The sequence below is a fragment of the Bufo gargarizans genome, chromosome 2 (genome assembly GCF_014858855.1).
Source record: "Bufo gargarizans isolate SCDJY-AF-19 chromosome 2, ASM1485885v1, whole genome shotgun sequence".
In the NCBI taxonomy this organism is placed as follows: domain Eukaryota; kingdom Metazoa; phylum Chordata; class Amphibia; order Anura; family Bufonidae; genus Bufo; species Bufo gargarizans.
The window spans coordinates 205,057,963-205,084,159 of record NC_058081.1 but is presented as its reverse complement, the minus strand read 5'-3'; the positions used below and the strand labels follow the sequence as shown (position 1 = coordinate 205,084,159).

At 41.5% G+C, this 26,197-nt stretch overlaps 1 protein-coding gene across 2 annotated transcripts in view; it reads right to left on the bottom strand.

The window, feature by feature from the left end:
- The window catches only part of SND1 (staphylococcal nuclease and tudor domain containing 1), a 602,204-nt gene that overhangs the window by 536,971 nt on the left and 39,036 nt on the right, over nt 1–26,197 (bottom strand). For both annotated transcript variants that reach the window (XM_044279946.1, XM_044279947.1), the window contains exons 5-9: nt 16,799–16,962; nt 10,844–10,935; nt 8,013–8,171; nt 7,779–7,885; nt 3,783–3,873 (exon numbers count right to left, since the gene is read on the bottom strand). In XM_044279946.1, coding sequence (XP_044135881.1) covers nt 3,783–3,873; nt 7,779–7,885; nt 8,013–8,171; nt 10,844–10,935; nt 16,799–16,962 — 613 coding nt within the window. The remainder of the gene's footprint in view (nt 1–3,782; nt 3,874–7,778; nt 7,886–8,012; nt 8,172–10,843; nt 10,936–16,798; nt 16,963–26,197) is intronic.

Here is a 26,197-nt window from a genome sequence, read left to right as displayed (position 1 = left end):
GAAGGTCGCATGACCTGTGATGTCAGCTTCTCTCCCTGCTCTGATAAAGGTCATTTACAAGCCTGTAAACGTCACTATGCTGGCCAAGCCACACCCCCCCCCCCCCTTTACTGCCGTCTACTCTCTGCTAGGATTCTTAACCCCTTCAGCTGTACATCTCTGAGGAGACAATGCTGGGCACTGGAGCTGACATACTAGAGAGCATTGCACAAGAAGGTAGGGGGAAGATCCTGTGTGTATTAGCAGTGTCATTATACAAGTGGTACTTGTAGTTATACACATACAAGTTGCTGTTGATTCTCCCAGCACTCAGGGCAGCTCTTGTATCCACTCCCTTAGGCTACTTTCACACTAGCGTTCGATCGGATCCGTTCTGAACAGATCCGATCATATTGATGCAGACTGTGGCTCCGTTCAGAACGGATCCGTCTGCATTTTATTGACAAAAAATAGCTAAGTGTGAAATTAGCCTGAGCGGATCCGTCCAGACTTTTACATTGAAAGTCAATGGGGGACAGATCCGTTTGAAGATTGAGCCATATTGTGGCATCTTCAAACGGATCCGTCCCCATTGACTTACATTGTAAGTCTGGACGGATCCGCACGGCCAGGCGGACACCCGAACGCTGCAAGCAGCGTTCAGGTGTCCGCCTGCTGAGCGGAGCGGAGGCTGAACGCCGCCAGACTGATGCAGTCTGAGCGGATCCGCATCCATTCAGACTGCATCAGGGCAGGACGGAAGCGTTCGGGTCCGCTCGTGAGCCCCTTCAAATGGAGCCTTAGCAGTGTCATTATACAGCTTGGACTTGTAGTCCTACACATACAACATGCTGCAGAGTCTCCCAGCAGGCAGACATGTCACTCAGGGCAGCACTTGTATTCACTCCCTTAGCAGTGCAGGGGGAGGGGCAGAGATTGTTTTTTATTGCATGTAAACAAAGGGCCAGAAAAGAACCAGGGAAATTAGGAATATAATATAAATATATATATATATATATATATATATATATATATATATATATATATATATATATATATATATATATATATATAAAAATAAATTCAATAACTTATAAATCAAGTCCGCACACAGTGAGGATAGCGGCGGTACTTCCGCCTAGTACATTTAGCTTTCCTGTACATAACAATGGTACTTCCAGTGTTGTATATACTCTCTTGATTTACTTTTATTCCCGATTCGATTGGTGACTCATGAGTGACATTGTCCGCGTGATTCGATGCGCTAGGATTGACAATGATCCGATTACGGGTGCCCATACTGCCATATATACTGCGCTACTGCTTATGCTTGCATACGCAATCCTTCTATCTTAGGTCTGCAAGATCATCTATTTCTTTAAACCTTATATATTTAATACTTATTCTAGGTGATGTATATATGTCCCACACTATGATCCTTGTGAACAAATCTGTTTAATCATGCTTGTTCATGTGCTTTAAACCTTATTAAGCACATGAACTTGCAAGTTCGTCTAATCCGATCATGTGACAAATGGAAGCACATGACCGGATGATTTACATGAACAGAGGAGTGATCACGTGCTGTGGCCACACCCCCACAGGTCCTGCGTCATGTGCATTGCATTGAATGACCAAAATGGGTGATCATGTGACCGGATTCCCCAGGAAGGTCCTGTGACATGCGCATTGATTCCCTTGAGACGCTGGAACCCTTGTGCTCTGACTCCATCGCTCACCCCTGCAATCAAACTCACCATTCCACTGAGGTACACCTGCACAGTTTGGTTATTATAATGGTACACACCTGATGTCATTAAGATTGTTATTATTGTGTTTTGTCAGCATGCTGTATGTTGGATTTGATATGGATATCATTTACACTGTAAAATTAAATGGAGTTTCATGAAATGTTAATTCACAATAACACTGTTGCTGTCATAAGTTTTGAACTACATCACCTTGATTGATTATAATTTATTCATTGATTGTTTTATTATGTCAATATGTTTAAATATGTACTAAGCACTGCCCACTATGTCATTGCTTGAGAAAAATCCCATTGAGAGGATTGAAACGTCGCATGTTTGGTGATTAAAATTTCTTTTACTTTTTCACGACTTGGATGTGCCGCGGAGTTTATTTTTTTATATCGTTTGGAGGTGGATCGCCGACTCAGCCGCTGGCACTCCGCCAGTACTATTCTGATAGTGGTGCTGCCCACATTCCTTGATATAGATAGAGATATATATATATATATATATATATATATATATATATATATATATATATATATATATATATATATATATATATATATATATATATATATATATATATATAATATAATATAAAATCTCTTTTGCATAAAACTTGCTTAGCTTAGTTATATATTGCTGCCCATCAGATTTTCAGTGCTATATAATTTTTTCCATAACTCAGACAACCCCTTTAAGATGAAAAATGGCAGGGTCCTGAAGGGGTTAAGGTGAAAAATGGCCGGGTCCTGAAGGGGTTAACATCAGACTAATACAATGGGCACTTGTTCTACACGAGGGTTACAATTTGAAGTTTGATAAAGCGCTGGAATATTTCTTGGTGTGGCTAATCAAAGATCTTTAATACCAGTCCCTTGCTATGCTCTGATCTGAATTTAGATATGCAGCCTCCCATTGTAAGGTGCCAAGAAGCAGGGCGCTTTACACATGACAGCAAAATGTTCAGAGCAGGGAAATTGATGGTCATGAAATGCCTTCATTAAAACAAGTGTCAATTTCCACTGCAGTCTGTATGGAACATTACATTTTAAAAAGCTACAGTAAATAAAACCCTTAACACAGAGCAAAAAAATGGGAGCGTGGAAAAGGAGGAGTCTTCCAGTCGCTATTACAGATGAGACTCGCTAAGCTTATCAAACACTACTGTGTGCAGAAAGTCTGCTTGCTCCACAAAATTAGTCCTGTTGGGACATTTGCTAAACCCTGTGTGAGGTGGCAATTACGTTAGCCACACTTCTGCAAGGTGAAGCAAAAACTTCCTTTTGCAAGATGAGAGGAGAGGAGATGACTAATGTTCTATGCACAGTTTACATAATCCGCAACCTTCATTTACCATCTCACTCTGTTTAGTTTACTATTCCAGAAAGCTAGACTGACACTTCCTGTGAATTTCAATTGAAAATGAAACTTTATTAGAAATGAACACGCACCTTTATGGTGCAGTGCTAGCTGAAAATACCAAAAGCTTGGTGGACAGCACCATCTACTGGCAAACAGTCACATTTCTTGCTCCTGGACAATAGACTTGTTTATGCAGAATTTTATTACATACACACTGTTGAAGAGTTAAAAGTGCATTGCCATCCGGACATTTATGTATAAACAGAATATGCCAAAACGGTGGCAGGCGCCAACCTTGGAAGCTACTCCCATCTAAAGAACAGGACCCTGTTGCGTGCTGCAGTGAACGGTGAGGTGGTTGTCCAAATGCAGCCCCCAGTTACTCCTAGGGGGACTTCCAAAAATGGGCAAGTAAGCGCGCTCAGAAGTGACACAGCAGTGAAGGTACAGAGCAGTGTATGCACTGCCACCTCTCCATTCACTGCAATGCACTGTTGGGTGCCATTTTTGGAACAAGAGCTGGTTCCAGAGGTTTCTATCCAGATGGGAATTCACTGCATTAAAGAAACACTGACTCAAAAGGCAGACTTAACCAAGAGTCACACAATGTACTGAAACAAATACGCAGGAAGGAAGTACTAATGCAACTTCACCTTGAAATGGGGTACGTTCTAAGTTACTTACCTTAGCCACAAATTGTTTGTCCTTCTGATCCATATTGGCAGTGGGGGCCACATAGTCTCGCCAGATCCTTACTCTGCGTTCTTTAGCAAAACTATAGAAAAAAAATAAATAAGTTTAATAATATTTCTCACAAGTTCTCTCTCTCGCTCCTTAAGGGCAGACTACAATGACAGGCTAGTAAGTTAGAAACCGTTTACAACGGAACATCGATGCACCATTATATAGCGCTTCCATTTTTAGCAGGCTATAGACACATGGTTTCAGTTCAGAGTAGCTTTTAAGAATCACTTCTTTAATATGCAAAGTTGGGAGTAAAGGTTGGGAATACTGCTGCCCAATCCTTGAGACATCTGAGGAATTGTACAATATGCTGCCCCATTACAGACCAGTTTAAAAACGGTTGTCCCCAAAAATTCCTGCAAATAAAGGGATAAATGGATCAATCAAGAAAACAGGGGCCCCAATGCTCCCACATTTAAATGGAGCATCGGCCATGCCTGTGTAGCCACTTCATTCAACTCTATGGGATAGCTGGAATTTAAAAATGTACCAGTCTCCAAGGAAACTATAAAGTAAGAAATCTCAGCACCGAAGCCGCCACCTTTACCAGCTTTAACAAACAGATGACTCACTTATTGACGTCTACAAATCATAGGCATCACAAGAAAATGTTGGAGGTTACACTTCTGTACAGTCAGCAAACATGAAAAAATTAAGAACCGATTTACATACAAATGTTAAAGCATGCCAAATTCCTGATTAGTTGCACCCTCAAAAGCTACAATAAAGTATTCATAGTCTTATTTGTGACACTGGATTTATTGAGCATATGGGTCATTCCATGTCAAGTGGACCAACCTAGAAATCTGACCCTCTCCAAATTGAATACAATTTTGCACAGATGTTCCCTAGGGTCCCAAGTTAAATCTTACAAAATGTTTCATCTGGGCCTCTGTTGGTTCCCGAGTTTCAGGCAGCTGATGATGGACCAGCTGTAATGCACCGCTTGCCGCGTAACCCAAAGTGCTAACTTTGTCAAGGCACAGTATCTTAAAGGGATTTTCATTAGCCAACATTATCCATTTGCTAATGTCAGCTGAGAGCAATCATACATGTCCTACCTTTGCCTGTGGCTCATTTCTTGTAAAAAAAAAAAAAAAAAAAAAAATTGTACTTTTATAATATGCAAATTTCTTCACTACCAGCAAGTTGGGCGGTTACTTGCTGCTAGCCGCTGCATCCTCGGACTATAAACACGCCCCCTCCTCCACTTCATAGAAAGGGCCAGCGAGCGCTCTCCTCCTCCTGCTGGCCCAGTCTGCTGCTGAATTCAAGCGCCGTAATGTTCCTCAAATCGGCGCAGGCATACTAAGTGAAGGATGCGCGCTTGCCAGCTCCTTCCGCAGTGCGCCGGCGCCGACTACATCACTACACCCGGAAGAGAAGACTACCGGCATCAGCGATAATCAGCAGTCTTTTCTTCCGGGTGTAGTGTGACGTAATCGGCTCAGGCACACTGAGGAAGAAGCTGGCAAGCGTGCGTCCTTCACCAAATACACCTGCACCGATGGAGGAACGTTACGGAGCAGGAATTCAGCAGCAGACGGGGCTAGCAGGAGGAGGAGAGCGCTCGCTGGCCCTGTCTATCAAGTGGAGAAGGGGGCATGTTTATAGTCCGAGGATGCAGCAGCTACCAGCAAGTAACCGCCCAACTAGCTTTTAGTGAAGAAATTTGCATATTATAAAAGTGCGTTTTTTTACAAGAAATGAGCCACAGACAAAAAAGGTAGGACATGTATGATTGCACTCAGCTGACATTAGCAAATAGGTAATGTTGGCTAAGGAAAATTGCACAATGGGGGGGTGACAGCAGCCCTTTAAGTAGTTAAGCTAGGAGGCTGATTTTTCAGGTTAGTAAAACTACTTAGTCTTAGTCTCCTTGCAAAGTTTGGTGCCTTAAGATGATGTTGATGCAAGGGTCATACTGTTGATGGGACAAGGGAGCACCATCAGTTCAAACCCATTGATACAACTAATATTTGTGTTGGCAAAATTTCGAATGATGCAACCTCATTTATTGCAAGTGTTCTGGAACCTGAATGTCAATCTGTCCTCAAAGTGTCCTGTCTTCAACCTAGTCAGTACGTAGCTTGCACCTATGAGAGCTCCTGGTGGATTGGCAATATATGTGAAGTTTCAATTGAGGAGCATGATGGTTTAGTCAATTTCTTGCATCCCCATGGCCCTGCAAGGTCATTTTACCGGCCTTCCCGCAGAGAGACTTGCTGGGTCCCAGAAGAGCATGTCATTGCTTCCCTTGATGCACCCACATCATCTGGCAGGCGCTATGTCAGGGCTTGCCAACCTGTGGCTCTCCAGCTGTTGTAAAACTACAACTCCCACCATGCTTTGCTCTAGGCTGATACCTGTAGGCAGTCTGGGCATGCTGGGAGTTGTAGTTTTGCAACAGCTGGAGAGCCTCAGGTTGGCCATCCCTGCACTCTGTCTTCTCACAAGATGTTTGGGTGAACATTGACAGGAAATTCAGAACTTTGTCAAGTTTGAGAAAGATTAGAAGAGAAGTCCTGCAAAAATCAGTATTTTTCGCAATTTTAGTATGCATGTTGTGTTTTTACTTTCTTGTTTTTCTTCAATAAAAACTTGGACACCCATGGCTGGTATCTTCTCTGGTTGTTGAAAATTGCTCCTTGGCAATGGCAATAATTCTGTTGAACTGGCAGTAGCGGAGTTGTCCAATGCAAGATGGATGATAAATGTGCCAATTTAAAATGACAACCCACAATTAATTAGAATAAGTGTATGGAAATATAGCTAAAAGTTAAATTAGGATAACAAGCTCAGCAGCACTACATAATCTTATGTTTCTGGTTCACCAGCCTGTCAGACAGGAGGCCACCAAAAATGTCTCCTTGTAGTGAGGTTTATGCACGCATGCAAAATAGGTACATTCTTGTGAGCATAGTTCTGGCCAACATAAGGCCAGGTCAAAGCTAAAACAGGGTGACTTTTGTGGCAAAAAGCATGCTCTTTTAGAGGAGATTAATAAAATAAAATAAAAATAAAACAATAAAAAAATAAACCACTTGAGATATTTCCACCCCAATAGTAGCATAAATTGCCAAAAATATGAAATGTAATTTCTTTGTCTAATCATATCTTGTCTTCAAGTTGGTTGGAAAGCTTGTCTATGTGACCTTAAGATTTATCACATGGGCCATAACTCCTGGCAAAATTACAGCCTGGTCGGACATGCATGTCAGGCGCAGTGGGCAGTCAAAGTAATTGTCAATTTTTTGATGGCATGTAAAAATTTGATGCATTAAGGCTTGACTCAACTTTTCAAGGACCTAGACCAAGTAGTTTTACCAACTTGCAAAATTCTAGCTTAACTACTTAAGATACTGTGCCTTGACAAAGTTACCACTTTGGGTTACGCAGCAAGCAGTGGATTACAGCTGGTCCATCATCAGCTGCATGAAACTCTGGAGCCAACAGAGGCCAAGATGAAACATTTTGTAAGATTTTATTTAGGACCATAGGGTACATGTGTGCAAAATTTTATTCAATTTGGAGAGGGTCGGATTTCTAGGTTGGTCCACTTGACATGGAATGACCCATATTGCACCACTTTATAGATTACTGTGTTGCCCCCATCATCTTCCTCCCCCCCCCCCTCCCCCCATTCTAATATATGCAGGCAAGGGTTTATTCTTACTTTGGATGTGCCAGATGCAGAAGAAGCCAAAATTAAGTAACATTTTTAATTAAAGGCAATTTATTCCTCCCTTCACCATAATGCATACAATTAAAAAAATACAAAATCTGCAAAAGGTGTTCATGGCCTAGGGAGGAATACAGAATAACAGGATCAGATTACAGAGTTGGTTTTACCCGATTACGTGTAGACCATCACAAACCATACAACCTGGCCAAGTATCCAAAAAAGTAACCTAATGTTATCACATAGAGACTTACCGCTCTGCTGCCCGGAGCTTCTCAGAGCCTTGGGTATACACAGCTATAGACCAATCAACACAACGAGCAAAACCTTCTTTCAGAAGCAATTCTGTGATATTTCCATTCTGCAGAATGCAAGGGAAAGTTTAATGCAATAGTTAGAAAAAAAACAATACAGCTTAAAAGGGTTTTAACCCAAGACACACATCTATGCAAATGTATTCCCCCTCCCCACCCAAAAAAGTTACATACCGGATGAAGGATGGTGCCAAGGACATTTTGGTTGTGACTGCTCTCTAGAACGATCTGTACATCTCTTTGCAGTAGACGCGACTCTGTAAAAAACTTTGCTTCTGCAGCAAAGGGTTCTGGAACCTCTTTACCTTCTGCATTTCTCTTGAATGTTGGGCACTATAAAATAAATAGAACAGAATTCAGAAAAAGATACATCCTTAATTATAAACCAGCATATCTTTCATACAATGTAGCGATATGTGGTAACTAGACAAAGATTTTATATAAAATGTGTTATTCTTCATAACTATAGCAATATCCCAGCTACAGAATAACTGTGGATCTGTCAGGTATCCTCTGCGCTCTACGAGTCGTGGATAATATATTGTCTATCCTGAAACTGAGCATATCTGCTATCCTATGTCAACCGCAGAGCCACATTCATAATTCAGTTATTTGGTCAGTTACTGCATTTCCATCAGTTATTGTGAGCCAAAAACAGAAGTGAAGCCTTCAGAGATAAAGGGATAAAGTCAACATTGGTTCCCTAAGGCCTCCTTCACACGGGCGTCATGTTTTTTGCCCGGATAAGAGGCGGGTGAGTTGCGGGAAAATGCGCGATTTTTTCGCGCGAGTGCAAAACATTGTCATGCGTTTTGCACTCGCGTGAGAAAAATCGCGCATGTTTGGTACCCAGACCCGAACTTCGGGCTTGGGATTGATGTTCTGAAGATTGTATTATTTTCCCTTATAACATGGTTATAAGGGAAAATAGCATTCTGAATACAGAATGCCTAGTATAATAGTGCTGGAAGGGTTAAAAATTATAAAAAAGTTAACTCACCTTCTCCTCTTGTTCGCGTAGATCCCGGTCTGTTCTTTAGCTGTGGACTGAATGACCTGAGGTGATGTCAGATCACATGCTCCAATCACATGGTCCATCACCATGGTGATGAGCATGTGATCTGACATCACCACAGGTCCTTCAGTCCACAGCTAAAGAACAGACCGGCATCTACGCTAACAAGAGGAGAAGGTGAGTTAACTTTTTTATTATTTTTAACCCTTCCAGCACTATTATACTAAGCATTCTGTATTCAGAATGCTATTATTTTCCCTTATAACCATGTTATAAGGGAAAATAATAGTGAATAGACTGTCACCTAGAACCCATGCGTGAAAATCGCACCGCATCCGCACTTGCTTGCGGATGCATGCGATTTTCACGCAACCCCATTCATTTCTATAGGGCCTGCGTTACGTGAAAAACGCACAAAGAGGAGCATGCTGCGATTTTCACGCAACGCACAAGTGATGCGTGAAAATCACCGCTCGTGTGCACAGTCTCCTAGAAATGAATGGGTCAGGATTCAGTGCGGGTGCAATGCGTTCACCGCACGCATCGCACCCGCACGGAAAACTCGCCCGTGTGAAAGGGGCCTAAGGGTGCATTCACACGACCATATCAGTTTTTGCAAACCACAAATTGCAGACCTGCAAAACACGGAGACCGGCCAGGTTCATGCCACATTTTGTGGATCAGAATGCCCTGCCTGATGATAGAAATGTCTATTCTTGCCCATAAAACAGAATTGTTTTAAGCTTTCTGGGGGTCGGGGAGCAGACATACTGATGTCATCAATGCTGTCTGCATCTTTTGCAGCTCTATTGCAGTGAATAGGCCCACGTGTAGACTGAAAAATACAGTCATGTGAATAGACCTTAATCATTTTTGGGCTTTTAAAAAAATAAAAAATAAAAATTGTTTAGTAAAATTTTACTCTACAGCTTTGACTTTCTGTATCTGCAGACTGGCTTTCTGCTTCACAGTTAATCCATAAGAGCTGTTCTAACTTAAGATTTTAGCTATAATGCTTGTTTACGACCCCCAACATGTTACCACCCTTTGTACCCTTACTGCAGGCTGCTAGCAATTCATTCATAACTTGAAGAAATAATAAAAGGAACGGCACAACATACAGACATAGATGCTCCAGAATTATTACATGGGGAATGCATGTAGCTATTAAACCAGACATGTCAGGAGTGGCGAGAGGCCCTCTTTAAAGGCATCCTACAAATACATTTTACAACAGGCTCTTTAAAGTTCATGAAATGTAACTACTACTATTGCTTAGTGCATTTTTAGACTTCAGCTTGACAAGCCAATTCTGTTACTCAAGCAACTGCTGTAGAACAGCTTGAAGCTGCTCACAAATATAAGTTACAAAAATGTGCAGATTGACTATTAGATAGTTACAATTCTAACTTAAATGACTCATGTTGGACGATAATCATGTAGTGCAAGTGTATGTAGCCACTGAACGACTGTACTGAAAAACACTTCAACACTTGTCAAATAGCTTATGAGAAAGATTATCGCTTGTCATTACTGAATTGTGGTCATGTAAAGTGTGATCTTTCAATGACGTAAAAACAGGCGTCTCATGTAAATCAATGCTGTAGAAATACAACAAAGATCCTCTGTCAAGTACACAATGAGTGAGTCTGTACATAATCTTTGCATGAAATTGCTGGTAATTTATCAGCTTTAAACGCAACTGTCATTAATCGCCTAAGTTTCACACTAACATACAGATTTGGCAGGTTGTTCCGGTCGGGAACAGCCTGGTGGATCCAATGCTATTGGGTCCAGCGGAGATCCGACCAAACCCCAGTAAATATGCCGGGAATGGCCGACAAATACTGCTGCAGCGGTGTGTGTCCATTCAATTCACGGAAGGCAGTGTGAAACCAGCCTAAATTATTATCCACTTGTCTAAATCCACCATAAGATTTCAGTCAAACCTTTATTAAAACTGTTGCAGTGATGTCTAAGTGTTTCATACCTTGATTCCAGACAACATGACAGTCACCATATGGTAGTCAGGAAGAAGAAGGGCTCGCACAACACTCCCATCTCGAACATGTTCAATAATCGCTGCAAAACAAGCATTGATATTTCATAACTAGCAAAGCATTTAACATTTTGTGGAGCACTCACATCTTTCATATTCTGAACTTTAGTATGTATGCGGTTTTCCCAAGTCACTACAGTGTGTATAAATGTAGGACTGAAATGACAGGCTGCATTCACATAGTGTTTTAGCCCTCAGCAGGACTTTTTATTCAGGGTATAGATATCAGAATACCAAAAAACTGTATTCTATGTATACTGGGATAGATACAGTCACTTTAACAGTTAAGAGCTTAGAGGATTGGAGTTGTTTGGACAGACTGGTTCTCTGTTCCAGCATTTTCACTACACAAAAGTGTGGTAGACTGCCTTACAACGTATATACAGTCTCAATTTAGAATATCAGAAAATTTCTGCAATTCCATTTAAAAAGTGAATCTCAGCCTATCAAGTCATTACACAGAGTGATCCTTGTCTATTAAACATTTTGGTAGCATAGTAGCTGTTTGGGGCTTCCGCTATTTTTGTTATATTTGTATCTGGGCCTTATTTGATCACACGCAAAAGATGCCCGATTATCGGCAGCACATCCCCTACCGAGTAATCAGAGATCAAAAAAACCAAAAGCTATTAAATATTTTTTCTCCACTGTATTCACTGAGGAAAATAAACTGTCAGATAAAATGCAGAACGGATAAGTAAATTCTCCATTAAAAGTGCCCGGTCTGACCCAGGAAGAAGTACAGCGGCGTCTTAAAAAGATTAAAATAAAGGACCAGATGGCACCCCCCGTATCCTAAGGCCACTGTCACACAGACGAGTTTTCCTGCACAGGTGAAATGCGTGAGGTGAACGGATTGCACCGGCACTGAATCTGGACCCATTCATTTCTATGGGCTGTGCACATAAGCGGTGATTTTAACACATCACTTGTGCGCTGCGTGAAAATCGCAGCATGCTCTATATTGTGCGTTTTCATGCAACGCAGGCTCCATAGAAGTGAATGGGGCTGCGTGAAAATCGCAAGCATGGATGCTAGGTGACAATCGGGATGGGGACCCGATCTTTATTATTTTCCCTTATAACATGGTCATAGGGGAAAATAATAGCATTCTTAATACAGAATGCTAAGTAAATTAGGGATGGAGGGGTTAAAAAATAAAATTTAAACTCACCTTTTCCACTTGTTCGCGCAGACAGGCTTCTCTTTGACCTGGGAGGAAAAGGACCTTTGGTGACGTCACTGTGCTCATCACATGATCCATCACCATGGTGATGAGCCATGTGATGAGCGCAGTGTCATCACCAAAGGTACTTTTCCTCCTAGGTCAAAGAAGAAGAAGAAAGAAGAGAAGCCTGGCTGCGCGAACAAGTGGATAAGGGGAGTTTAAATTTGATTTGATTTTTTTTAACCCCTCCATCCCTAATTTACTTATTATTCTGTATTAAGAATGCTATTATTTTCCCTTATGACCATGTTATAAGGGAAAATAATAAAATCTATAAAGAATCTGTGAAGTCCGGGTTTGGGTACCAAACATGCCAATTTTTCCTCACACGAGTGCAAAATGCAGAAAAACTGCGCATTTTCCCACGACGCACCCACATCCTATCCGGCCCTTACACACGACGCCCGTGTGAAAGAGGCCCAAGATAATTAAGTAATGTCATAGCCAGACCCTTATTTCTGATATTTGAGAACTCTATACTGACAGGGAGTGTTCCACAGGATTGGCGCATAGCAAATGTGGTGCCAATATTCAAAAAGGGTCCAAAAACAGTTCAAAACTATAGGCTGGCAAGTTTAACATCTGTCATAGAAAACCTTCAGTTTACCTAAGAGATGCTATCTTGGCGTACCTCAAGGAAAATAAGCAAATAACGCCATACCAGCATGGCTTCATGAGGGATCGGTCATGTCAAACTAATTTAATCAGTTTCTATGAGGAGTTAAGTTCTAGACTTGACAGCGGAGAATCAATGGGTGTTGTATATCTGGACTTCAAAGCATTTGACACTGTACCACATAAAAGATTATTATATAAAATGAGAATGCTTGGACTGCAAGAAAATGTCTATGTGGGTAAGTAACTTTCTTAGTAATAGAAAACAGAGGGTGGTTAATAATGGTACACACTCAGATTGGGTCACGGTCACTAGTGGAGTACCACAGGGGTCAGTATTGGGCCCTATACTCTTCAATATATTTATTAATCTTGTAGAAGGCTTGCACAGTAAAATATACATTTTTGCAGATGACACTAAACTCTAAAGTAATTGACGCAGAAGAGGACAGTATACTGCTACAGTTGGATATGGATAGATTGGAGGCTTGGCCAGAGAAGTGGGAGGTGAGGTTTAACCCTGACAAATGTAAGGTTATGCACATGGGAAGGAATAATGCAAGTCACCCATACATACTAAATGGTAAAACCCACTAACACCGACATGGAAAAAGGCCTAGGAATTTTAGTGAACAGCAAACTAAGCTGCAAAAACCAGTGTCAGGCAGCTACTGCCAAGGCCAATAAGATAATGGGTTGCCTCAAAAGGGGCAGAGATGCCCGTGATGAGAACTTAGACAACACATGGAGTACTGTGTACAGTTCTGGGCTCCTGTGAACAAGGTAGACATAGCAGAGCTGGAGAGTGTTCAGAGGAGGGCAACTAAAGTAATAATTGAAATGGGGCAACTACAGTACCCTGAAAGATCAACATTAGGGTTATTCACTTTAGAAAAAAGACGAGATCTAATAATTATGTATAAAATATATCAGGGGTCAGTACAGAGATCTCTCCCATCATCTATTTATCCCCAGGACTGCGACGAGAGGACATCCCCTGCATCTGGAGGAAAGAAGGTTTGTATACAAACATAAAAGGATTCTTTATGGTAAGAGCAGTGAGACTATGGAACTCTCTGCATGAGGAGGTGGTGATGGTGGATTCACTAAAAGAGGGGCCTGGATGTATTTCTGGAGTGTAATATTGCAGGCTATAGCTACTAGAGAGGGGTCGTTGATCCAGGGAGTTATTCTGATTGGAGTCGGGAAGGAATTTTTTTCCCCTTAAGTGGGGAAAATTGGTTTCTACCTCACAGGGGATTTGTTTGCCTTTTTCTGGATCAACTTGCAGGATAACAGGCCGAACTGGATGGACAAAGGTCTTTTTTCGGCTTGATATACTATTTTACTATGATAATTAGCAGAAAGAAATAAGGGAGGAACGACTGTGGTAGCAATTGTTTCTCCCACATTCAGCTTGTACTGACCTTTGCAATTAGTCCGGTGAAAATGAGTGCCAGTGGACATGGCATCATCCATCAGTACTTGCAGTGCCCGCACATCAGCCAGGTTAATACAGGGCTAGCTTTCCAAAGCCTATCCTGCAGTGTTTTGCAGAGCAAGCTCCTTGATCCATTACTTCTATTAAACAACCATATGTGATGTAAACCCTGCAGATTTTCCAGAGCAGAACAGCATGTGGAAAAGCCACAGCATTTTACAGTAACAGCAAAGTCTGAGATTTAAAGCTCATTCACATGCTGCGTGCAAAATCCACAGTGGAAATTGACCTGTGGTGCAGATTTTAAAATCGGCAGCAAATTTTATCCTCATTGTTTCTACCTTGAATAAGCTGTGAATTTAAACCTGACTGATCCTTCACTCTTAAGGGAGGAACGCTGCCTTCAGAGGTGCCTCATAAGCACAGAACACATGTGCTCTCAGCCAAACCAGTGAAAAGGAACCGTAGAACACGTAGACACATTTAGCAGGAAGGGGTTAAAACATTGAACCCCTATAGACTTCAATTTATTCTCAGTGACAATGTATCCAGCCACTTTCCTGGCATAGTGGCAATCAGGGAACCATGCCCCCAACTGACATACATGTCAAAGATGGAAACTCTTTAAAGCCTAAAGGGGCTTTCTGATCTCACAGTTACTAAGGAGAGACTAGACAGACCGGTCTAGAAGCTGGCCAGGAAACAGCAGGGCGCTCTGGCACTTGCCATTTCAGTAGCTCCCATTGCGTTGCATGTTAACTATGGAAACAGGGTAGCACAGCAAGCCATGTTATTTCTGAGTTAAAGAAACCACATTGCTTGCTTTGCTACCCTGTTTCAGTAGCTCCCATGCACCGACAGCGAGCGCCGGGGCTGTGTCTCAGATCACCCTAGTAACAGCAAGATGAGACAACCCCTTTAAACTAGCATTTGTCAATCGTATGCATCTTGTCTACTTGCCTGAAAGAGCAGACAATCTACTAAAAATTAAGTTTAATAAAGTAGATGTTAGCCAAGCCACCACACTTTACTCACGGAGCTCAGCCATCGCCAGAAACTATTAAGAGCTCAATCATTAATATACGTCATCTCACCGCTACAGGCAGAGCAGCACTAAACCCCACCAAGGATTAAGTAAAGCTCATTTTATCTCAGCACTTTAAAAAACACTGAACACTGGTATTAATCTGGGTTACCTTCACAAGAATCATCAGAAGAGCTTTAAGACGGCATTTTAAAATAAGCCTTCCAACCAAAAATAAATGCAAATTCTTAACCAGCCCCAAATGAACAAAATAGTTAAAGAGGCTGTAGCTCCATCTGAACATACTCAAGTATGTATAGAGGGGAGGGGGGGGTATGCCAACTCATTCCCCAAAATCATATGTTAGAAGGACGAGCATTCAGAATTTCAAAGTAGATAAGCAGCCGCCAGGGGTGTCTGGCTGCAGCTCACTACCCTCTCCCCACTACTAAAATAAAAACTGAACTGGGACGAGCTGGAAGAAATAGCTGTGGGCCAAACAAGTGCCGAGTCTGAAGTCCAGGGAAGTGTAGAACGGGAGGGGAGAAGGGTTCAACATTCACTTACACAAATGTGAAATTGACCAGTCAGTAAGGGAACATACACAAGGCAGTTTTTCATTATGTACCTTGAATTACAGTGTCCCTATGTAACCCTTCCCAACTGCTCCACACAAATATGTGCAGGACATAACACCAACTCCAGTCACTTAACCCCTCAGATGCTGCAAGTAAATACTTTTATATCACCCCATTTCCATTTTACATTATAAAAAAAAAAAAAAAAAAAAAAAAAAAACACACAACACCCACACAAATTGCTAACTGTCCTAAAAATGTATCCAGTATGCCAACACCTCAATTGCCTTTGTTAACTTATACATTTTTTTTTGCACAGGTAAGGTAACAAAAAATGTTAAGCACCCCAAAATTGTACCCATTATAAACTATAGTTCATCCCACACCACAAAAAAAAAAAAAAAAAAAAAAAAAAAAAAACACCCCACTATCTCTGTAGTTGGAAATATAAATAAGTTAGGTTTCAAAATCCAAGTAAAAAAATATAAAAATTTAGTTTAGGTCGAACTAAATAAATCTGGTATTGTCATAATCATACTTAACCGCAGACCAAGGCATTCAAGTCATTTTAGTCAACGCTATAAAACAAAACCAATTTATTTTCCATCTTTCAATACAAGACACAGAATTCTGCCGTTTATATTTGTCTCTATTCCTCTACGTGTTAACAGATGTTAAATGAATTCTTCCATTCAGTGTAGTGAGGATTATAGAGGAGCTCATCATTAGGAGGGCTTTCCTTCCAATCTTCTGGATGTCCAAGCATTGCTGCCGCATTCACAAGTCAGTGTTTGGTCAGTGATTTCCATCAGCGATTTGGAGCCAAAACCAGGTGCAGTTCTGCACACGGAACCGGTGCAGATCTTTCCCTTAGAACTTAAATCTGTGGAGGCCTCACTACTGGTTTTCACTCACAACCACTGACCAAAACACTGGGATGTGAATAAGGCATTAGTTGGTGCAACAGGGACCACAAGTGCATAAAAGAAGCTGTGCTTACCATTCACTGGTTTCTGATGCAAGGAATCCACAAAATGCCTAGGGTTTTCGATTGTGTATTTCATTTCCCGGATAGTTTGAGAACCAGCCCCTCCCTCACTCCAAAGTCCTTTCTTTGAAGATCTTGCTTGCTCTTCTATGTCTGCCAACCTGCATTGTTCAGGCCTGTAAAAGAAAAAAAAGATAAGTTAACATAATCTAAAAACATAGGAGCCGTTACCAACGTAACCTACACGATTTCTTAACAGTTTTCAAAATGTCATTCAGTCGAACTAATATCAAATGTGCAGCACTTCATTTCTCCCTTTAAGTGAAGAATCATCAGAAGATTGCATTTCACAGAAGAGGATCTGAGCAGATTGATATAGTTTGGTGGGAACCTACATTCTATTTACACCCCTGCTACAGAGGGCAGTCCTACTCAGCAACTGAGAAAGCCATCTAGTAGCTATTAAAGTTCAAGTTACCATATTCTTCACTCTAAGACGCACCTTTCCCCAAAAGAGGGGGGAAATAGCAGTGCTTCTTATAAAGTGAATACTAATGAGCGTTCCCATTATGGAAGCGCTCTTTAGTAAACAGGAGGTGCGATGAGTGGCGAGTGCAGTGCTGCTAGTATTACTCATCACTCCCTGGTCTTTTGCCTAACGCTTGCTGTGTCCTGACAGCATCAGGTAATAGTACAGCGCTGCAGAAAGAACTCTCTGGATCTACTAAGAGACAGCAATGTTCAGAGTAAGGCTACATTCCCTTGGCCTTATGTATTCTACAGTCTGCAAAAAATACGGATGATGTCCATGTTGCATAGGCTTTTTTTTTGGGCGGATCCATTGCAACAATGCCTACCCTTATCCGCAAAGCAGACACGAATAGGGCATATACTATCTTTTTTTGCGGGGCTACGGAACAGACATACGGATGCAGACAGCACACAGTTGGACCCATTGAAATGAATGGATCTGCATCCTACCCCCCAAAAATATGGTTGTGTGAATAGGGCCTAGGAGACAAGTTCTATATTTTTTTTTGTCTAATCTGAGGTCTGATGAAAGTCTGGGAAAGTTGGGCAACAGCTGGTAAAGGCCATGTTGGTGGTTTACCTACCCTGCTTTCCCAGGTAGAGATGGTCAACCTTTTATTCACAGGGGATTCAGGTCTGATGGACAGCGCGTTTCTTATTTTCCTCCTCTAAAACCTAGGGTGTCTTTTACCCATGCTCACCATTCAGCTCTATGACCGTGCTTTATATGAAATCACTAAAACAATTTCATTCTGCATCTGCACTGAGGTCCCTTGAAAGACAGTTCTGATCATAGTGGTACACGAACACCAATGATGTGGCCACAAGTGGAAGAGCAAAATGCATCCCACTAGGACATATGCAAGCATACTATATGAGCACAACAAGAAATCATTACAATCTACGTTGCACATGAATCCCTCATATGAGCAGTGGCCAACATTGCATTATCCACCAGTGGTACCCATTTACCTGTTGTGTTTTGGATACCAGCAGGATCGGTAATGCATTTTGGAAGGAAGAAAGTAATCTCCCAATCTTAAGAATCTTACAAACTATACTTGCAGAAACCTACAGTTCTGTGTCCAAATTACATTGCATTACTCAAGGATAACCATGAAGTAGTTGTGCAAGCTTTCCGCAAAAAGAATTAAGTCAGAAGCTATATAAGCAGCGACACATTAATAACCCACCGAACACCAGGCCCAAGTTCTACACAGAGAAGACCAACAGCCACTCTCACACTGAAGAGATTAAATCAAGGGAAGATAATTAGATGATTGCATTATTAGTCTGCTACCTATTAGAAACACTATCCTAATTCAAACCACTCCTGGAGCAAAATGTCTGCTCATTACCACCAAGATAAAACCCTTATAAGTACATATCATTGACATTTGTATACCAATATAGTGGATTCTGAACTTGCCAAAGGCAAAAAGCACTTGTGAGCTAAATGGCAGAGCCGTGGAGGGTTAATGAGATCTAATTAAATGACTATTGTAAGTCTGTGCACTTTAGGCTCCATACAGTCCATTCCTCAGTGATGTTTAACATGCAACTCTCATCATGGAACAAAGCTACACAAATACCACCAACCACACGGGATCACGTATGATAAATGATAGGGCTGTGGATATGCACATAATGAGGAACAAGATGCTTAATGGAGCATTTCCCCAGCTCCTATGAGACGGACAAATCTACATACCACCGAGGAACGGTTACAGACTAGGGCAGCTGGAGAGATAAAGGTTTCTTAAAATTACAGCCCTTTAAGCAGTCCATATATATTAGATCAGATATTGCGAAGGGGATGTGCCCGTCAGGCCTGCCCAAAATTAACTGCATGCTGGAAAGGGGTTTAGAGGTTTAAACACTACATACAGACAAAACCTTTATAGTACAACATGCAGAATGGTAACGTACTTCTTGCATTACACGTGGATTTAATATACAAGTATCAGGGTGCATTTACATAGTAAACTTTGGTTGTAGTCTATGGTAAAAAGAAATTGAATTATTTTTTATTTAATTTTTTATAAAATCATGCCAAGTTCCCAGGAAACAAAAAAAAAAAAAACTGCAGAACTAGGTTGCAAATTGTGTTACATGTAGATTTGGCCTGTAGATGCCACTATTTACACTGCAAAGTTTCACAACAGATAGGAACGTGCTGCATACCTACAATCCACTGCAGAGGACCCGTCCCCTCTCCTGACAGGTCTGTCTTAGTAACTACTTGCATTTCCCACGTAACACCCATTCTGTAGCATCTAATCTTATGAACGTGTTGTGCCATTCCTCTTAATCCTGCTAGAAGTTTACAAATAAATTGCCAGCAGTCTACAGGAACGGTACTGCTGGGTGTTACCAGTAGCGGGTGTGCCCGACTCTGTCCTATCAGTGCTGCCAGTGTCAGACTGTGCAGGGGCACACTTGTAACCTTTACAGAAAGTTGCTGGTGATTCAAACTAATAGAAATAAGAGGAAGGGCACAGAGTCATAACAGATGTTCCAGAATTACATGGGGAATGGAAGTAGCTCCTAAAACTGACATGTCTAGAGAGGTGACGGGTCCTCTTTAAAAAGGAGTACCGGCAGTCAGGCCTAATTAAGGGGAAAAAAAATAAAAATATTGCACACACTTTTTTTTTTAAATTAATAAATTGCAGCGCGCCTTGTGTTCTAGCAAGACAGTCCCCAGTGGGCCAGAAGTGACGGGAACCAGTTCTTTGTAACACACTGGCCTCAGTGGTTATGTGTGCAAGAAAAGATAGCGACATACAATCCTTGCACGCACAATCACTATTCAGTGCAACAGCTACAGAATTGCTTTGAGTTGTAGCCTTCTCTTACAGCTTCTCCCTGTCATTCCCTATGAGGACACAATATCAGCTTGGACATACTTGTAATGTCCTCCGAAATCACATAATAGCAGCCTGGAAAGGCAGGGAGTTTTAGTTCTCCATTTATATCTCCTCCCTGTAATGTCCAATAGCAAACTCTTTGAGGCAGTGAGGAAAGTCAAAGGGGTTATGCCATGACTAATCAGACAACATACAGTACATCATCTTTCTAACAAAGCTAGAACCAGCCCTGTACCTCACATGGATCCATAGATCTCCCCATTAATTTCTGCACCTGCCCTTTTCTTATGGAAACAGCAAAAACTCTTGTTGTTGCCTTGATTCATTCTCGTCTTTACTACTGCAACGCATTACTAAATCGGTCTCCCTCTCACTAAACTCTCCCCCCTTCAGTCTGTCCTAAATGCTGCAGCCAGGCTCATCTATCCATCCAACCGCTACACTGATGCTACTATTCTGTGCCAGTCACTTCACTGGTTGCCCATCCACCACAGAATACACTTCAAACTTCTCACCCTCACCCACAAAGCTCTTCACAGTGCTGCACCTCCATACATCTCCTTTCTCATCTCCAGCTTCCACCCTACTCGTGCTCTCCGTTCTGTTAGCAAATCTGAGATTAATAACCTCCATAATTCGTACCTCTCACTCCCATCTACAAGACTTTTCTCGAGCTGCACCTACTCTGTAGAATACTCTGCCCCGGAACACTAGGTCAATTCACAACTTCTCCACCTTCAAACGTGCCTTTAAAAAAACCACATGTTTTCAGGCAGGCTCATCAAGCTACCTAAAGTGACTTTTCCCAGACTAAACCTTTCCCCCAACAAACTCCTCTGGCCTAAACTTGATTCTCTAGTAGTCCCAGACCAGATCGGCCGTCACCGCTCCTGTCAGTTCAATAAGGGCTCAAATCCTGCTCATCACAATCAACTACCTTATGCGTCACCCCCAATGCCTCAGACTGTAAGCTCTTGCGAGCAGGGCCCTGACTCCTAGTGTTTCACTTGTATATTAGCCAGTTAGTTATATTTCGTACATGAATCCTATTAATTTGTAAAGCGCTGCGGAATATGGTATTAATTTTATTATTATTCTATATTTACATCAACCTGACAGCTCAAGGGGAGTGTCTTTTCTGCAGCAGCTCAGGGGGCGTGTCCTTGTTCTCCCCATCACAGCTCAGGGGCGTGTCCTTGTTTTCCCCTATCACAGCTCAGGAGACAGTGGAAGGATGACATTGAGTATCTGCGGCCTTCTCAGTGAGTAGGACAAGGAAACAAGAGCAAGAAATAAACCAGGTGCTTTATACAGATATTTTATTGAATATCTTCGTGACCATGCACTTTTTTTATTACATGCAGTTACAAAAGTATTGATATCCATGTGCTGGTTTGAAAACTGCTGAATATTTATCGTGGGACAACCCCTTTAACCCTTTCAGGACTAAGCCATTTTTCACCTTAAGGACCAGGCTATTTTTTTGCAAATCTGACCAGTATCAGTTTGTGTGTTAATAACTTTAAAAACGCTTTTATTTATCCAGGGCGTTCTGAGATTGTTTTTTTCGTCACATATTGTACTTCATGACACTGGTAAAATGGAGTCCAAAAAACTCAAAAAAAAAAAAAAAAAAAAAGTTACCAAAATTTTTTACAAATTTGAAAATGGCCAAGTTTCAATTTCTCTACTTCTATAATACATAGTAATAGCTCCAAAAATAGTTCTTACTTTACATTCCCCATATGTCTACTTCATGTTTGGATCATTTGGGGAATTACATTTTATTTTTTGGGGACGTTACAAGGCAAGTTTAGAAGCATTTTTTCAGAAAATTTCCAAAAACCATTTTTTAAGGACCAGTTCAGGTTAAGTCACTTTGTGAGGCTTACATAATTAAACCACCAAAAAAAAAATGACCCCATTTTGGAAACTACACCCCTCAAGGTATTCAAAACTGATTTAACAAACTTTGTTAACCCTTTAGGTGTTCCACAAGAGTTATTGGCAAATTGAGATGAAATTTCAGAATTTAAATTTTTTGGGGGAAATTTTAAACTTTAATCCATTTTTTTTCCAGTAACAAAGCAAGGGTTAGCAGCCAAACAAAACTCATTATTTATGGCCCTGATTCTGTAGTTTACAGAAACACCCCATATGCGGTCGTAAACTGCTGTACGAGCACACGGCAGGGCGCAGAAAGAAAAGGTGCACCATATGGTTTCTGGAAGGCAGATTTTGCTGGACTGGTTTTTAGACACCATGTCCCATTTGAAGCCCCCCGATGCACCCCTAGAGTAGAAACTCCATAAAAAAGTGACCCCATCTAAAAAACTACACCCTCAAGGTATTCAAAACTGATTTTACAAACGTCGTTAGCCCTTTAGGTGTTCCAAGAGTTATTGGCAAATTAGAGAGGACATTTCAGAATTTCAAATTTTTAGCAAATTTTCCATTTTAAGATTTTTTTTTCCCAGTTACAAAGCAAAGGTTAACAGCCAAACAAAATTCATTATTTATGGCCCTGATTCTGTAGTTTACAGACACACCCCATATGTGGTCGCAAACTGCTGTACGGGCACACGGCAGGGCGCAGAAGGAAAGGAATGCCATACGGTTTTTGGAAGGCAGATTTTGCTAGACAGTTTTTTTTGGACACCATGTCCCATTTGAAGCCCCCCGATGCACCCCTAGGTTAGAAACAAAAAAAGTGGCCCCATTTTGGAAACTACGGGATAAGGTGGCAGTTTTGTTGGTACTATTTTAGGGTACATATGATTTTTGGTTGTTCTATATTACACTTTTTGTGAGGCAAAGTAACAAAAAATAGACATTCTGAAATTTCATCTCCATTTGCCACTAACTCTTGTGGAACACTTAGGTCCCTTTCACACGAGCGTGATTTCCGTGCGGGTGCAATGCGTGACGTGAACGCATAGCACCCACACTGAATCTTGACCCATTCATTTCAATGGGTCTGTGCACATGAGCGGTGTTTTTCACGCATCAGTTCTGCGTTGCGTGAAAATCGCAGCATGTTCTATATTCTGCGTTTTTCACGCAGCCCTGGCCCCATAGAAGTGAATGGGGCTGCGTGAAAAACGTATTGCATCCGCAATCAAGTGCGGGTGCGATGCGTTTTTCACTGATAGTTGCTAAGAGATGTTATTTGTAAACATTCAGTTTTTTTTTTATCACGCGCGTTAAAAACGCATCATAACGCATTGCACCTGCACGGAAAAAACTGAACAACTAAACGCAATCGCAGACAAAACTTACTGAACTTGCTTGCAAAATAGTGCGAGTTTCACTGAACGCACCCTGAACGCATCCGGCCCCAATCCGCACCGCCCGTGTGAAACCAGCCTTAAAGGGTTAAAGTTTGTAAAAATCCGTTTTGAATACCTTGAGGGGTGTAGTTTCCAAAATGGGGTCACTTTTTGGAGTTTCTACTCTAGGGGTGCATCGGGGGGGCTTCAAATGGGACATGTGTCAAAAAACCAGTCCAGCAGGGGCGTGGCCTGACTGCCGATGTAGAGACGCATGGCGCGGAGCTCCTGGAAGGTATCCTGATACTGATCAATTACCCACCTCCTGCCTAACTTCGGTGACGACCGACAACATATAGAAGCCGCCGTGGAGCACCTTGATACTATTATGACCCGGCAAAAGCAGAGGGAGAGAGAATGCAGAGATGGTGGCACGGACACTCCGTCTAAACAAGATGGCGCCGCACAAGCTGCTAAGCTCTCCGATGTGGCGGTAAAGTTAAGATTTGCCCGCACCCCAGCCGCTGCAGCTAATGATCCGGAGCCTGAAGCTGAGGTATCCGATGAGGTGAGGGGAGCGGAGCCCCAGGAAGCAGCCACTTATGCCTCAATTGTAAAGCAAAAGGTGGGTCCGGAGTTGCCGCCAGAAGTGGAGCCTGTATCTGAGCCCACCATTGCAGACGTATACAAGATGGTGGCGCAGTGCAGCACAGCCCTCACGTCTCTAAATACTAATATGGGAGGCCTCAAGGAGGAAGTTTTATTAATTCGTCAAGACATGCGGCAATTTAAGGAGAGAGTGGGGGAATTGGAGGGTCGCGTCAGTGATATGGAAGACCAATTGCCACCTGTTAAGAGAGACTTACAGCGTGTTATACATAACGTGTCCTTGCTAATAGCCAAATCCGATGATTTGGAAAATCGGCTGAGACGCAATAATGTACGCTTTATTGGGATACCAGAGCTACATGTAAAATGGCTGGTGGACATTATTGGCAAAGAAAAGCTATCCCCACTTTTTGCAATAGAACGGGCACATAGGGTGCCGTTTCGGCCTCCGCCTCCAAGACCTCTCCTGATTAAAGTTCTACATTACAGGGACAGACGCCATTCTTAAAGCTGCCAGAGATATCCCTGACATTCAGATTGATGGCAGCCGAGTCCTGATGTTCCCGGATTTTTCTGCGGAAATTCAGAAGCGGAGGGCGAAATTTCTGGATGTAAAGAAACGTCTGAGGCTACTGCAATGGCCTTACTCCATGTTATACCCGGAAAAACTCGGGTAGTGGCAAATGGATCCACGCATATGTTTGAAGATCTGGTTGAAGCATGCCAATGGCTGGACACCCATGAGAAAGATCAACGTGGCAACAATACCTGAGGATCTGGTGATATTACTGATGGAACTCTTTCTATTATAATGTTTGCTGACTGATAAAAAACCAGTCAAGCAAAAACTGCCTTCCAAAAACCATATGGCGCTCCTTTCCTTCTGCACCCTGCCGTGTGGCCATACAGCAGTTTACAACCAAATATGGGGCATTTAGATAAACTACAGAATCAGGCCAATAAAAATTGTTTTATTTGGCTGTTAACCCTTGCTTTGTTACAGGAAGATTTTTATTAAAATTGAAAATTTGCCCAAAAATAGCTGTTTTGGCACAGTTTTTTTTTTTTTTTTTTTTTTTTATCATTTACACCATTCATCTGACAGGTTAGATCATGTGCTATTTTTATAGAGCAGGTTCTTACGGACGTGGCAATACCGAATATGTCTACCTTTTTTTATTTATCTAGGTTTTACACAATATCATTTTTGAAACAAAAATATATAAATCATGTTTTAGTGTCTCCATAGTCTGAGAGCCACAGTTTTTTCAGTTTTTAGGAGATTGTCTCATGTTGGGTATCATTTTTGCGGGTTGAGATGACGGTTAGATTGGTACTATTCTGGGGTGCATCTGACTTTTTGATCGCTTGCTATTACACTTTTTGTGATGTAAGGTAACAAAAAAAGAGAATTGCTTTTTTGACACCGTTTTTAGTCAAATTTTTTTAGTGTTCACCTGAGGGGTTAGGTCATGTGGTATTTTTATAGAGCAGGTTCTTACGGACGTGGCAATACCTAATATGTCTACTTTTTTAAAATTTATCTAGGTTTTACACAATATTTAAAAAAAAAAAAAGAAGATCATGGTTTAGTGTCTCCATAGTCTGAGAGCCATAGTTTTTTTCAGTTTTTAGGCGATTGTCTCATGTAGGGGCTCGTTTTTTGCGGGATGAGGTGACAGTTTGATTGGCACTATTTTGGCGTACATGCGACTTTTTCGATCACTTATTACCTTTTTTGGGAAGTAAAGGTGGGCAAAATTTCCATTTCCTCATAGTTTTATTTTTATGGTGTTCACATGATTGTTTTATAGATCAGGTCGTTACGGACGCGGCAATACCTAATATGTGTAGTGTATTTTATTTTTTTAATTTTTATTCAGTGATAAGTGTTTTTTTCTCTTTACTTTTTTTTTTTTTACCCAGACCCACTTGGTTCTTGAAGATCCAGTAGGTCTGATGTCTGTATAATATAGTACAGTACACTATATACAGTATTGTACTGTATTTTAGTTACACTTTGTCTGAACAGATCTATGCCTCGGGATTGACACTGGGTGCAACAGCCGGCACTCAGCGCTGTCACCATGTCACAGTTTAATGCCATGATGTGTATACTCGTCATGGAGTGC